This window comes from Mustela nivalis, assembly GCF_964662115.1.
Source record: "Mustela nivalis genome assembly, chromosome: 6".
Taxonomy (NCBI): Eukaryota; Metazoa; Chordata; class Mammalia; order Carnivora; family Mustelidae; genus Mustela; species Mustela nivalis.
The window spans coordinates 60,150,505-60,167,217 of NC_139025.1; the positions used below are offsets into that span (position 1 = coordinate 60,150,505).

The window sequence follows — 16,713 nt, forward strand, 5'->3', positions numbered from 1 at the left end:
GAGTTTCCCATGCTCTCCACGCATCCCCCAACCCAGCCCACTGCCACAAGGACTGTACAGAAAGGTGACCAAAAGCAATGCCTTGCCAAGAAACTGTAGCTCTGAGGAGAAGGTAAATAGGTTTCAAATAATATGAAACGTTTATCGAGGAAATCTCACTTTCACTATATCAGAACAAAGAAAAGTTCTTGACAATTTACATTATGAGCAAGATGAAGAGAAGTGACATGGAAATTATGAATACACTACAAACACATGATAAATATAAAAAATAATATAAACCAAAGGAAAGAAGAAAAATTTCCAATCAGCGGTTGGTATCTTAGAAGAACATAATAAGAACATGAATTCAAGAAAGGAAAGTTCCAAGAGAAGATGCCAAACAAAAAAGTGAATGAAATGGGATGTTGAAAACTTAAGGGAATGTGCTGAGAACCATAAACAAATGAATATATAAAAATTAAATAAATGAACTAGAAAAAATAGGGACAGGAATAGTGACAATTGGAATTACTAGTATAAAGGAAAGGCCTGAGATGATCACAGTGAATGCAGAGGAAAAGAGAGGGATTCAACTAATTATTGAACAGATAACATATAAAGACAAAAGTGCCCCAATATATAAATAACTAGAGTCTCTAAAACAACCTAACAAATAGAATACAAACTTCACAAATCTAAAATTTCCATAACTAAAAGAAGCATATAGCCCTAGGAGAGGCATGCTGTGGGTTCCAAATATGTTATGAAAGACTAAGCAAAACGAAGACCATGATTAAGTTCTTCTACTTCAAAAACAAAGAATCCTTCAGGTATCCAGGCAGAAAATAATCAAACACCAAAAACCAAAACAAGTCACGATAAGGGAAAAAAACCTGTGACCTGACTTCTTTTCAGTCAAACTCAATCTCAAAAAATAAAGTAACATTTTTACAATTTTTTTAAAAGATTTTATTTATTTATTTGACAGAGAGAGATTACAAGTAGGCAGAGAGGCAGGCAGAGAGAGAGAGGAGGAAGCAGGCTCCCTGCTGAACAGAGAGCCCGATGCGGGACTCGATCCCAGGACCCCGAGATCATGACCTGAGCCGAAGGCAGCGGCTTAACCCACTGAGCCACCCAGGCGCCCCCATTTTTACAATGTTTAGAACAAAATACTTAACTCAATAACTTTATTCATAACCAACTTGAATATAGGAATAACACAAAGCCAGTTTGAAGCATGCTAAATCTAAGAATAAAGTATTTATTAGCCTTTCCTCAAAAAACTGAAAATGAAATTCAGTTATCCAGGGATTTCCCAGAATAAAGAAATCAGGTATAGGGGCGCCTACATGGCTCAGTGGGTTAAAGCCTCTGCCTTCAACTCAGGTCATGATCTCAGGGTCCTGGGATAGAGCCCCACACAGGGCTCTCTGCTCAGCAGGGAGCCTGCTTCCTCCTCTCTCTCTGCCTACTTGTGATTTCTGTCAAATAAATAAATAAAATCTTCAAAAAAAAAAAAAAAGGAATCAGGTATAAAATTTCATATGTAAAAAAAGTTGCAGATAATAACCATTCAACCATTTTAAATACAAAATCAAAATAAACATCAGGGTGATATTTTGGCTATAGAACCCAATATAATTTCTACAAAGATTTTAAAACTAAAACTTATAAGAAAAAAAGGAGTTTAAAGGTTATTTCATAGGTGAAAGTTACATGATACTGTTTAACTGAAACACTGCATGATTCAGAAAACTGAAAAGAGGGGCGCCTGGGTGGCTCAGTCGGTTAGGCCTCTACCTTCAGCTCGGGTCATGATCCCAGGGGCCTGGGATCGAGTCCCGCATGCGGCTCTCTGCTCAGCGGGGAGCCTGCTTCTCCTCATCTCTCTCTCTGTCTGTCTCTCTGCCTATTTGTGATCTCTCTCTCTGTCAAATAAATAAATAAAATCTTTAAAAAAAAAAAAAGAAAGAAAAGAAAACTGAAAAGAACTAATGATTCCAACACCTTACTGTTTTTCAGTCTCTTTTCTTAAATTCTGAAGGATCTTTGGGGAATTAATACAGTTTACTATAAGAAAACTTTGCATGAATTTCTTAGTTTCACTTCAATTATTACTCCCAAATTCAAGTTAACACACAGCACCAGCTATGAACCAGGTACTTTTCAATATTTATTAAATCATTTAGTCCTCATAACTTATACAAAGCAGGCACTATTTACCCATTTTGTAGGCAAAAAATTGAGTCCCAGGGACTCTGAGTAATTTGTCCACAGCTACACAGCTAGGAAGCAACAAGGTCAAGATTCAAATACAGATGTTTGGATCTGGATTCTGTGCTGTTAACCTCTACATGATATTGCCTCTCAAATAAAACAGCATGTAGAAAATTATATGATTTTTATCAAATTAGTTCTATGTCTACATCCATTCAACCACCAACCATCAACCATCCATTCTGGTAGATAATAGTATTTAACTATATAAGCAAAAAAAATGTTTGGAATAATGTTTCTCTATTGATAAAGATAGTTGTTTGGTAGTAGGTACTGGAGAATTCACGTAAATTTTTTTGCTTTCTTTGTTTCTATTATTCGATGAGTTTAATGCTTTATAATGAGTATCAGTCTTCAAAAAAAAAAAAAGAAGCCATTAATCTAAACAAAAAACAAACCACATTACCTAATCACAACTTGAACACTGTCATGTTAATTATTTAATGACTTTTTGTCTCCCTAATGAGCAATGTTTTAATTAGTACTTTACTATAATCCCCCAAAGAGCCTAGCACAATGTTGGGCAGAGCAAACACTCAATAAATATATTGATGGATCATCATAAAATATTACATTACTATATTGTACCTATCTTACAAGTAGTATATTTCTAGATGCTCTTGAGTCTTGACCTAAATCTGACTCCTTCGACTAGCATCATTTACATTATCAGGGAGCTTGAAGAAAAAGAGAATCTTAAGCTCCACACCATACTTACTAAATAAGAAGGAACATTTTAACAAGATTTCCCAACTGCTTGAAGCCATACTAAAATTTGAGAATTTCTAGAGCATTATTTATCTAAGTGTGGTCCATTATTTACCTAAGTCAGAATCACCTAGGTTGCTTGGTAAAAATATAGATTCTTGGGCTCTACACTATTTCAAGTATCATTAGAGTTTATGATACACCTAATAAAAGTAAAAAGTAGTAACAAATAGGAATGAGCATATTAAGCAGAGAGCAGTGGTAGAACCCACATAGTTTAAATAAATCAAGAAAGTGATAATAAGAGAGGGAAGAAAAGAGGCATCGCTAAGGAAAGTAAAGATATCAAGAGTAGGCTATGAAGAAGTAGAGTCATTGTACAGAGTGCTGTGTATTCCCCTGAACTCCCCTCTTTTTTTAAACTGTTACCCTGACATGCAAACTACTACAGCATGATTGTGAGAATGTGGAATTTACCCATGTATGCAGCAACCAATAACTTTTCTTAATATGTAAACACCACATAACGCATGCACTTATAAATGTTCCAAAAGTCACATATAGTTTTAAATGTATACTTACACTTTCAGAGACATTTCCATATGTTTGGCTCGAGCAATTGCTTCATCTCTCTCCTCATTGGCTAACCGCAGTCGAGACATAATAGCTTCATCACGTTCCTTCTGTGCAAAATACACTTCTTCAACCAGAGCTACCAAAATATATAATCCATAATTAATTAGAGAAAATTTAAAAATGCATACTTTTGGTAAAAATAAAAAGCAAATACAATTTTTATTTTACTAAATTAAATTAGTTTCAATTAATATTTGGAAAAACATTTTTAAAAGCTACTACAAAATTGAGATACATTTCATACACATAAAAACACAAATTAAAAGGCCAAATAATAAATACTCATGAAATAAAGAAACTCACGCATACACTGCAGATAGGTATATATATTTCTACAGCCATTTGAAGGGCCATTTGGCAATATTTATTACAGTTAAAGATTTGTCTATAACCTGGCAAATCTCCTCTTTCATATGAGGCCTAGAGAAATTCTTGCACATGTGCACAAGGAAACGTATATAAAATGCTTATTGCAGCATTATATTATAGCGAAAACTGAGAAGTAGCTCAAATGTCCAATAACAGGAGCAAGAATAAATAAATTACTAAACATTCAAAATGGAATACAATACAACATTTAAAACTAATTAACTATGGACAAATGGACATATTTCAACAATAAAATTATGGCAAAAATTGCAAGGTACAAGGCAAAAACAACTCTACCTATCATTTATGGTCAATTAGTGAAAATACTAAAATAAATATGGCAATGATAATCATCAACTTCGGGACAGTAGTTATGTCCACAGCATAGTGAAAGGAAAGGAAAGAAAATGGGACCAAGGAAAAGGAAATGGGCAGAGCTGACCTCTTCAGCACTGAGCATCTCCAGGAGCATCGTTTATATAGATGGTAATACAAATGGCCTCATCTAAATTTGCACAGCTCTATATAGGGAGATTTAATGTTATCTGAAATTGTCATTGCTCAAGCATAATTTCTACCTGAAATCCTAAAACATAACTTTTAAAGTATCACTGCAACATTAGACAAAAAGGGGCTCAAATACCTAGGTCACTGAACCAAACTCTATTTACACTGTCAAACCACGAAATAAACTTAGGGAAGATGTTTGAAATGTTCTTGCTAACATTTGTCATAGATTATGCATAGCTAATCAAGAGTTATTCTTCTATTATTTAAATTATAACTTGTAGAAAAGAAACCCTGAGAGAAAGTCAACTATATATTTTCCATAGTAGAAGATAAGATGGAACATGTAACAGAAAAGCTAAAGTCAAAACCATTTCCAAGAAAGTGAGCCTAAGGGAAAAGAGATATATTCATTCATTTTTTTACTCATCCATTAATTTATTCTTTCATCAAATATTTTTGAAATTCCTGTGTCAGTCACCTATCCAGTTTAAAGTAGTAGGACTACCACATTCTAAAAAGTCCTTACCTTCCTGGAGATGTATACATTCTATTATAGAGAGACTGACAGTAGAGAAAGAGCAGAGCCAAAATTAAACAGGAAGATAGATAGAAGTTAAAGTTTTGAAGGAAAATAAGGGTGTGTCAGAGAAAAAAAGAGTAATTTGGAAGGTGGGAAAAGAATAAACTAATTTAGAAAGGTGGCCAGAAAAGGGCTTTTTAAATAAATGACATTTCAATACATGCATGTGTGTGTGTGTGTGTGTGTGTATTTGAAAGTAGACTAATAAGCAGAATAAAAAGTAATACAAAGGCCCTAAAAGTATTAGACAAACAGCAGTAAGGCCAGGGTGAAGCACAGTGAGAAAGGGTGAGAGCTCTGGGAGATCATATATATATATGTCATCCAAGACTGGAGGAGATTATGCTGAGTGAAATAAGCCAAGCAGAGAAAGTCAATTATCACATGGTTTCACTTACTTGTGGAACATAAGGAATAGCATGGAGGACATTAGGAGAAAAAAAGGAAAAGTGAACTGGGGGAAATCGGAGGGAGAAACGAACCATGACAGACTGTGGACTCTGAGAAACAAAGAGAGTTTTGGAGGGGAGGTGAGCCTGGTGGTGGGTATTGAGAAGGGCACGTAGTGCATGGAGCACTGGGTGTGTTGCGTAAACAATGAATTTTGGAACACTGAAAAAATAAAATAAAATAATAAAAGTTGAAAAAAAAAGATGACGTAATAGGATCTGGATTTGTCCTTCCACTTAAATCAATTTTTTAAAAAGATTTTACCTATTTATTTGAGAAAGAAAGAGAAAAAGAGAGTGTGCGCACACACTTGGGAATAAGGACAGAGAGAGAGAGAAAAGAAGACTCCACACTGAGCAGGAATCCAATGCAGGGGCTCGATCCCAGGATCCTGGGATTACTACCTGAGCTGAAGGCAGACTCTTAACCAACTGAGCTACCCAGGTGTCCCAAAACAATTTTTAAAAATGGACAAAATATATAGAATAACAGCTTTCAAGACTGTAAGGAAACAAAGAACAGTGAGTGACATGAGGAAACAAATGAGTTGAGCCTATGATTGGCCCTGCTTAATACCCTGAAAGAAATTCCAGAATATGACACAGGAAAAGAAGAATCGAGGACAAGCCCAGCTGATTCCACAATTTTGGAGGGTAGAGATATAATATGGGGAAACCAAAGCAGTTGAAATTCACAAGAGACTATTAGAAGAAAAACAGTGGCAAAGAAAGAAAATTTTGGAGGTGTCTTCCTCAAAAAGTCAGCTGAACATGTGTGCATGTGTGTAAGTAAACTACTCCATACAGGGGAAAGAGAAACCTGAGAGGATTAGAGGCAACAGTGCCCTGGGTGCCACAAAACCAGATATAAAGTATGTTGTTCCCACCAGCCAGATCAGAAAACTACAAGATTCATGAGGTACTGCATAGAGTACTCAGAAGGGTCTTGCCTCAGTAGTGGGGATTAATTAACCCTAAACACTGCTCTGGTAACATCTAGCATATCTTTAAAACAAGACCCAAAAGGAGAGACCTGTTTCCAAAAAACATAAGTACAACTGATAAGAAAGCTCAAAAATATTTTATAAGAATACAAAATAGCTTCCAAAATGTTAAAATTCATCATGGTATCCAAATGTCAGGCATGCAAACGAGCACCAAAATTAGGACAAATGACAAAACAAAAATCAACCAACTAATACATAACCCTGTTTTACATGTGTTTCTGTTTAAAGATACTTGTTTAACATATACTATTGATTTAATAACATTGAATCTAAAGCCAAGAGCACTGTATAACTCATTCCTGAACAAAACTTACCTATTACATGTTTTCTCCATAACTCAAGTCATAGCCTTCTTGTACTCAGGGAACACTAGACAGGATTTCAGCACTACACTTGGGGGCTGTTTGAAACTGGGAAATCACCAGTAAAAGGCACAAAAATGAAGTAATTCTAACACTAAATAAGCTTAAAAAACCCCACTAATTTACAGGATAAGAGCTGAAACAAGAAGGTAGCATATGTCCTTGAATGGGATTATAATGGCTTTGCTTTTCTTAGTTTGTTATTTTAGTAATTTTTATTAATTTTTAAAGGTAAAATAACCTTTCATTCCACAAGATGAATACAAAGCCTAAAACTATAAACAGTCTGGGAGAGAACCATGAATTTAGGTAGGTAAAGCTTTCTTGACCATAGTACCAAAGCATAACCCATTTTTAAAAATTGATAAACTGGACTTCAATCTAACTCAATTAAAAATCTCCACTCTTCAAAAAACATGGATAAGAAAGTTAAACAAGCCACAGAAAGAAAAAGATAATTGCAAAGCATATATCTGATAAAAGACTTGCATCCAGTCATAATTTTTAAAACTCTCAAACCTCAGTAATAAGAAAACAACAACAACAAAAAAACCCAATTAAAAATGGGCAAAAGCCTTAGACACTTTATCAAAGCAGACATATTGATGATAAATAAGCGCAAGAAAAGGTGCTCAACATCTTCAGTCATTAGAGAAATGTAAATTAAAACTACGAGATAACTACCACATACCTATTACAAAGGCTAGAATGAAAGCATGATTAAAGATGCTGGGAAGAAGGGAGAGCAAATGAAATCCTCATTCACTGCCCATGGGAATACAGGATGGTGCAATCACAGTTGGTCGGCTTCTCAAAAAGTTAAACACACACCTACTGGAAGACTCAGCTATTTAACTCACAGGTATTGATCCAAGACAAATTAAAGCATATGTCCATACAAAGACACACAGATATTCACAGTGTCTTTATTTATACTAGCCCCAAACTAGAAACAAAAATTTCTATCCACAGATGACTAGATAAACAAACTCTATGGAAAACTGTGCTAAACTAACTGGATATCCACTTGCATAAAATCAAAAGCTTTTAATCAACAGTTAGATAAGGTTAATAAATTCTTGTAATGAACATAGCTTTTAGAAGAACCTGTACTTTCCAGCACAATTTTCATAGGTTTTTTTTTTTTTTAAAGGTAGTATCATTAATACTATGTGGCTTTCTGTAGCTCTACTCATTCTGCGCCTATGTATGTATTAATTCATCAAATAGAAGTTTCTATTTTGAAAGAAACTTCTGCCCATGATATACTATGTAATAATGAGTTTTAATCCTCCCTGATAATTGTATGCAATTTTCTTCCAGGAAGGATACTCATAACAGCCTAGAGAAAGCAACATTGTGTGTTAGGAAGAATGTGGGCTTTGATTCAGATCTAAAGTGTCAACATACTAAAGTTAGGTCACCTGCTTTTGTGTATTTTTAAGTTATTTTAATCTCAGAGCAGGTGCATAAAATGTATATGATACCTCTATTTATGGTTGTTAGGGAAAAATTAAGTGAGATAATATATGAAAGCTCTTGGCCAAATAAGTAGATTCTCAACAAACACTGGTTCCATGCCACCATTACCATTACCACTCTCAATCCACAGATGCACCATGTGGCTCATTTCTAGATATATTAAAGAGAAGATTTTGATTAATTTGGACCATCTATATACATGTATGTATACCTATATATACCCATACACATATACGTATATATATACATGTGCATATTTTGTTGGCATTCAAAAAAAATTATTTAGAACTCATTCTATACTGTATATTGTGCACTATAATGACATAATAATTTGTACAAAACATCACAATATTCTAAGATATTTCATATTATAAAACACTTCTAATTTCACTCTTATGTTTACTGCAACATTATTTATAAAACCCAAGATATGGAAGCAACCCGTGTCCACTGATAGATGAATGGGAAGGAAGATATATATATACACACACACACACACACACACACAATGGACTATTACTCAGCTACAAAAAAGAATGAAATCTTGCCATTTGTGACAACATGGATGGACCTAGAGGGTATTATGCTGAGTAAAATAAGTCAGAAAAAGAAAGAACAAACATCATATGATTTTACTTATACACAGAATCTAAAAACAAAACAAAATTGGAAAAAAATTAACAAAAAACAGAAATGATTCCATTAACAGAGAATAAACTGGTGGGTACTAAATGGGGATGTCATGGGAGAATGGGCAAAATGGGTGAAGGGGAGTGGGAGATACAGGCTTCCAATTATGGAATGAATATGTCATAAGGATGAAAGATACAGCATAGATAATGTAGTCAATGGTATTAGTGGTATTTAATAGTGTTGTATGGTGAAAGATGATAGTCATTACTTGTGGTGAACATAGCACAACATGAAGGGTTGTTGAATCACTATGCTGTACACCTGAAACTAACCTAACGTGTCAACTACACAGCAATAAAAAAAAAATTTTTTTAAACACTACCAAAAAAACAAAACAAACCTACTTCTAATTTGTAGGTCAGTTAGGATGGACAAAATGATGCTACACAATGACCTAAGTACAGATAAACATGTATGTCATGCCCTGAAATATTCTGACATATCAAAAGGTTAAAATACTAATTACTAAACTTTAAATGCCAACAGGCTTCCTATCACTTCTGTAGAGTATGATAAGATGTTACAAAGTGACATTTAAGGTAAGCTGGGTTCCACTTTATATATAATAACACTTTAATGAAAGAGGTAGGACTAGCAAAGTCAGGGGCTTGAAGAGTAAGTATAGTTATCTCTATGCTTAAACAATTTACACCAAGGTCTTATTTGGTCCTGTGTTAGTCAACAGAAAACATTTTTTCCCTCTATAATGCTATCAACTCTAAAGAGGTAAATAATGTGTATATTAAAGGAGATTGCCCACTGGTTAAGTTTTAAAGTGACATAAAGCACACACACGTAAAATCTGATTACACATTTTATAAATGCTAAGAAGTATTTCCAAAATTAATTTTTTAACATCTATCAGGTTATATGTGAAATTTGATTATGAAAAACCTGATTCTTTCTAGAATTCAGTACTTTTAAAGGATCAATATGCAACTCTCAAACATTTTTAGTAAAGAAAACTTAATTGTAAACACTGAGCTTTTCCAAGGTAGATGACTATTACAAAGTTCACTAGAAAATCAATATAGCATTTTAGTTGGAATTTGCTCATTAAACACCCACAGCTCTAATGCAAATTATGATGGAATGAATAAAGCAAATACGCATGCTTCTTTCTTTTTATTAAATGTAAAATCTACTGTTAATTGCATCTCGTATGTCATACAAACTTTTCTCCTTAACTATTAAATAGAAGCTTTAACAAAAGTCATTAGAGATTCTCTTTCTTTGACTTGAATAAATTTCAATATTTGTTCAGTAAAGGTTCACAGCAGTTAAATTACATTAACAAATATTATTAGCTACTATGTAAGCCAACCAAGTAAAATACTTATATTGTAGGTAAAACAAATCATTGGGTGTTTACAATAATATTTGGATATCTCCATTTTTAAACATGGTTATCAAATATCCTATAATTCTTAGGCAAATTCGAGGAAGATTCAGAGAGGATCACCCCCCCCAACACCAAATACTCAAATTTGTTTAGTAAGCTAATTGTTTTCTAATATGGGCAAGAGTAAATATGAAGAAGCTGAACCACACCAAGTATGAGTTTATTGAGTCAAGACAGAGTACATATTTTCTTAGTAGAACCCGAGTCTATTGACAATCCTATATTCTACACTTCTAATACTACTTTTAAAATAAAATAGAAGTGAGGCAGTGTATTGGAAAACATTCTAGTTTAAACACTGGATCATGATTCCCTAAATAACATAATTTGGAGGATAGACATTTATCAAGAAAAAGAATCCATTTGTTAACATCCTCAAGGTAGTTATATAAATAGAGAAAAGGCTGAACTAAAGTGAAGGAAAAAGATATCATCAGGATTTGAAACATAAAATCATCACTCATTATAATTCATGTTGAAAAATTCTAAGCAACAAATACAGACATGTCCTATAAAAGACAGGTTTTTATTATATTTGAAACAATTTCAAATTGTCTGGATATCTATTTCTTTACTTGTTAAATGGATTCCTTGCAAAAATGCTAGTGTTTTATGAAACCACCAATATATATTCTAGAACCATAAACATTATACTATGTCTTTTAATTTTCTTAGAAATTATAATTTCTCTCTTTGCATAAATCAGTTATTGGAAATTTAAACATAGATGGTAAATACTCTACAACAATGGAAAATTAACCAACCTACTCCGAGTAGTTTGATGCCTCTATTTTTGATGCCTCTATTAAAACAGACCAGACTATTAAGTTTTTCTAAAACTGTATTTGAATGTTTATATGATATTCTATAAATAACCTTTTCTGATTAAAATAATACAGGCTCACTGTAAAAATATAGAAGACAGAAATAAGTTACATAATCTTGTAACTTTCTGTGTATACTTAAACAGAATATGTTCCTATATTCTTTAGTATTATTTATAAATATGAAATAGTACCTGGGATTTTATCATTTAGACATGCCATATTTGATAGAACTAAGATGCTCCTAGTACTAGATTTTACACTGTTCTCACTTATTCACTATATAAATAAAACTGTAATGAACATCTTTGCTTTTTCATTTTTTAAAAAATTATTATTTTTTTAATTAATTTTTTATTTTTTATAAACATATATTTTTTGCGGAGAAAGGGGAACCCTCCTCCACTGTTGGTGGGAATGCAAGCTGGTGCAGCCACTCTGAACATCTTTGTATAGAAATTTCTATGTATATACACAGCTAAATACTGAGGAAAATTCCAAGAAGTATGGTTACTGCATTAAATAGCAGCTTCTTAAGCTCCTAACATACACTTTCCAATTTTCCTCTGTAAAGTTGCTAATACATTTATACTTATCAACAGTACAGAAACTGTTAAAAATTCATTAGAAAAATATACAAGAAAGTTTTATTAGCAAAATTATAAAATAAGAAATTTTTTTGCAAAACACTGAATTATTATATACATGTACTTAGTGCAGAAAACAGAGTATATAAAAATACTTTCTAAGAATATCCTATTTACATTTCAACATTAAATATATCTGAAACTAGAGCTAAAACTGTTAATGTGAAAGAGATAAGCTTATTCCAGAAGTATTAAAACCACTATCAATTATTTTATGTACTTCTGAAATACAATTTTAAGAGGTACTTACTTTTTGCATAGAATATCTACTTTAAATTTTAATTAAATACCAATATGAAAATTCTATAAAATATAACTACTGGAGCCCCTGGGTGGCTCAGTCATTAAGCGTCTGCCTTTGGCTTAGGTTATGATCCCAGGGCCCTGGGATTGGCCCCATATCTGGCTCCCTGCTTGGCAGGAGGCCTGCTTCTCCCTCTCCCAGCCTCCCTGCTTGTGTTCCTCCCTTGCTGTGTGTCTCTGTCTGTCAAATAAATGAATAAAATTAAAAAAAAAAAATATATATATATATATATATATTTGCTACCTAAGTTCTTCTGGGGCACCTGGGTGGCTCAGTGGGTTAAGCCGCTGCCTTCGGCTCGGGTCATGATCTCAGGGTCCTGGGATCGAGTCCCGCATCGGGCTCTCTGCTCAGCAGGGAGCCTGCTTCCTCCTCTCTCTCTGCCTGCCTCTCTGCCTGCTTGTGATCTCTCTCTGTCAAATAAATAAATAAAAAATCTTTAACAACAACAACAAAAAAGAATCATTTTCTGCAAATTTTTATTACTCTAATTAGATGATATGCTCTCAACTACTTGACACCACAGTAAATTTCATAGTATACTAGACCTAATTAAATATTTCAATTGTTGGTCATTGTTATGCATAATGCTTTCTTTGTTCACCCAATGTTTATTTCATTTTTTCTAGAAAAGTACAAACTTTCCTAGGAATAGAGCTTACAAAATTGGCCATACTCTACCCTCAAGCATTATTTCACTTGGCACTCATCATAATCCTGATTCACAACCAAAGGATTCCACAGCCAAAGATAATATAATGAACACTCTACCCATCAGTATTTCTAATTGCTATATTTCACAGAATTGGGTTTTGTTTTTATCTGAAAAAATTGGTCATATTTTTGAAATCCTTTTTCCTTCCAAACTAAAAGATGATATGGATATGTAAAAATTGATGTAGGGGCACCTGGTGGCTCAGATGATTAAGCCTCTACCTTTGGCTCAGGTCATCATCTCCAGGTCCTGGGATCAAGACCCATGTTGGGCTCCCAGCTCAGTGGGGAGTCTCCATCTCCTTCTCCCTCTGCCTCTCTCTCAAATAAATAAAATCTTAGAACAAGACTGATATATGTGAACTGCTCCATTATAATACTGTTAATACATCTCAGTGTTAAAGGCTATCACATTTTAATAATGCCCATTATATACACAGAAAAATAGTATTCTAACATGTACTTTTTTAAACTACATATTATATTATCTTCCTTTGATATATAAAACTCACTCTTGCTCTTAGTCATTAGATGGTCAATATCATCTGCGTTATGGTATACAGTAATGAATACTTATGAAAAGAGAATAATGTAAATGTTTTCTATTACACAACTTCTATTTTTCAATGTTAACTGGCTGTAATGTCTTAATGTACTTGCTATAATGGTTACATATCTATACTTTTAACATTTACATATTAACCTAGAAAAACTTAAGTTGCAAGTTTCATGGATTCTATGTTCTGATGCTTTGGGCAATCACAATTAAACTCCTCTCCTTCCTACCAAAAACAAATGAACACTCTCTGTAATAAGAAGAGCTTGACAATATATTTTTTTTAATTTATAAAATATCAGTCTAAATTTGGGTACAGAGAAAAGAATCTATATTTAAAGAGATAAGCTGTAAAAAGCAGATTAAATGCTTGCAGAATCAGTATAACAAGATAAGCAAATTATGTAGCCATTGAATATATGTAAAATGTAACTAAGATAGATAGATGGACGGAGAGAGAGAGACAGAGAGAGAGAGAGATTTATAAACACAAGACTTAGGAACTAAGGCGTTCTTTTGGCTAAAACCCAATATTGGCCTTATTTCAGTTTAATTGGAAGAGGATCTCAAATTCATCTTCTCCATGAGATATCAGGAACCTGGATTTCTCTTTGTACCAAAGGTTAATAAGAAATGTGTCTGCAAAAGTCAAACAGCATTAAATACCAAAAACTGATTATTATTCTACAGGAGTTGTTCTGTCATTCATAATCTCTCCATGCTCCAACCTTCCACAGCTAATCTTTAATGGATGACATGCAAGAAAGAAAAATAACTAACATATAAAGCAGACTCTAAAGTGAGCATTTAAGAAATAGAAAAAATAAGGCTTTTAAAGAAATATATTTTAAATATCGCAAAATTACATAAAAAACTAAATATTCTTATGTATAAAATTTAAACATCATCTGTATTCTGTAAATGGAATACAGTAATAAAAATTAAGAGACATTACACTACATAATGCCCACTGAGCCTATTTAGGAAAACTGAAAGATTTAACTGAACAAGCTATTTATAAACTTATAACTACATTGCTGACCTAAGAGTAAATTAATGGTTGCAACAGGCCAGGCAATACTATCTGTCACTGTCAAACTCAAAACAAATTTTGAAGTATTTGTGATCTAAATATTCTATTTAGATGAAAAGAAATAGAAAAAAACAGACAGTCAATATTTCTGCTGTGCTTCTCTAAAATATCCCGTAGTATTTAAAGGTCATATATACCAATAATTTTCAAATACTCTTATCCACATGTACAATTTGGTGAGTTAAACACAGTAAAAAGTCCTAAATAGCTCCACTGAGATAAATTTTTCCCAGTGTTAATAAATAGGGAATGACGTGGTCATTTCATCTTTTGTTAAGTAAATAAGACTCACTTACTATATATTTTTCCTTTCCTTTCTTTTTTTAAAATATTTTATTTATTTATTTGACAGACAGAGATCACAAGTAGGCAGAGAGGCAGCAGAGAGGTGGGGGAAGCAGGCTCCCCACTGAGCAGAGAGCAAGATAAGGGGCTCAATTCCAGGCCCCTGAGCCGAAGGTGAAGGCAGAGGGTTTAACCCACTGAGCCACCCAGGTGTCCTTTTTCCTTTATTTTCTTTTTTGTAAAGATTAAAAAAATAATTTTCATACTCTCAAACTTTTTAAGTAAGGTTAAATCTTAAAATCAAGAGAAATTTGAAAACTGTGGGGATAAATGAAATAAAAAGACTTGGTAAATTTAAAAAAGAAGTATTTATCAATCCTTTGAGAAACAAAGCCATATATAAATAGTTGTAAGTATATAAGTAACTCCTTATATAACTACCTATATAACCGTATAAGTAACAACTTATATTGGGTACACTTTGAATATATCCCCTATTAAATCAAGGAGTCTTGAGAAAACAAGATGATGGCCTCATCATCTTATCTATTGAGTGCCCTCTATGGTTAAACGCTTCATAAACATCATCTCACTTAAATGTCACAGTAACCTACAAAATAAGCTTTAACCAAAGCTTAGAGAGGCTGTCACTTACACATGATAAGTGGTAAAAAGATTAGAACAAAGGTCTGAATCCAAAGTCTGAACAATAAACCACTATTAATAATACACTATTTCAATAGTGTATTATGAAGGAAAAGTGATTGCAGTCTAAAAGAAACCTCTGAAATCCCAAATCTTTCTTATTTGCAGGCCTAACACAATACCTAGTACATAACGACCCTTCAATAAATATTTCTTGTTTGACTTTTAAAGAAGCTAGTTAGTTCCTATAAAGTGCCTAATAAAAATAGTAATGATGGTAATGGTGATATCAAAAAAGAAGAGGGTAAAGGGTCAACCATTTGAGATTTTATCACAATAGAGGAAACAACTGAGTTTCAAACCCTCCTGGGATTACATCAGAATGACAGTATTCACATTATGTAAAACCAACAGGGAAGTAAAGGAAATAGGCATAACACTATTTTAACAGATTGCCTGAAAGTTTATTATAGATATACATTAGATTAAAGCCCAAATCATTTGTATCCCATTTCTTTTATTTTGGATTTACATTTAAGTAAAATGTATTTTAATTAAAGCCATAGAACAAAAATCTTTTCATGACTTCTTTTTTTCCTTCATTTTATTTTTTTATTATAAATTTTTTTCATTTTATTTCTTTTCAGTGTTCCAGAATTCATTGTTTATGCACCACACCCAGTGTTCCAATGACTTATGATTATTATTAAAGATTTAAGAATTTTATAAAGCTAGAAATAACCAGTATTACTATTAGCTGCAACTTCCTGAGTACCAGTTATATATTAGGTGCTTTTATAAATTATCTATATTCCTTAAAATTATCTGGTAAATTAGTTAACATTTACATCTTACATGGGAGAATATAAACCTGATGAAGCTAGTAAGTAACTTGGCCAAAGGCACAAAACTGGTATTAAGTATCAAAGCTGTGATTTGAACCTCGGTCAATTTGACTCCAAGACTTTTGGATTTCCCATTATTTCAACGTGTCTTACAGACAATTGGGCACCTTGTTTTATGTGGTTTTGACTATGCCAGATTTTTTTTTTTTTTTAAAGACTTTATTTGTCAGGAAGAGAGAGAGCACAAGCTGGGGAGCGGCAGGCAGAGGTAGAAGTAGGCTTCCCACTGAGCAGAGAGCCCAATGTGACACTCAATCCCAGGACCCTGGGATCATGACCT

General features: G+C 33.2%; 1 protein-coding gene across 6 annotated transcripts in view; it reads right to left on the minus strand.

The window, feature by feature from the left end:
• Nucleotides 1-16,713, minus strand: part of MIPOL1 (mirror-image polydactyly 1) — a 314,513-nt gene that overhangs the window by 219,611 nt on the left and 78,189 nt on the right. For all 6 annotated transcript variants that reach the window (XM_082737780.1, XM_082737783.1, XM_082737784.1 and 3 more), the window contains one exon: nucleotides 3,553-3,682. In XM_082737780.1, the coding sequence (XP_082593906.1) occupies nucleotides 3,553-3,682 (130 nt within the window). The remainder of the gene's footprint in view (nucleotides 1-3,552; nucleotides 3,683-16,713) is intronic.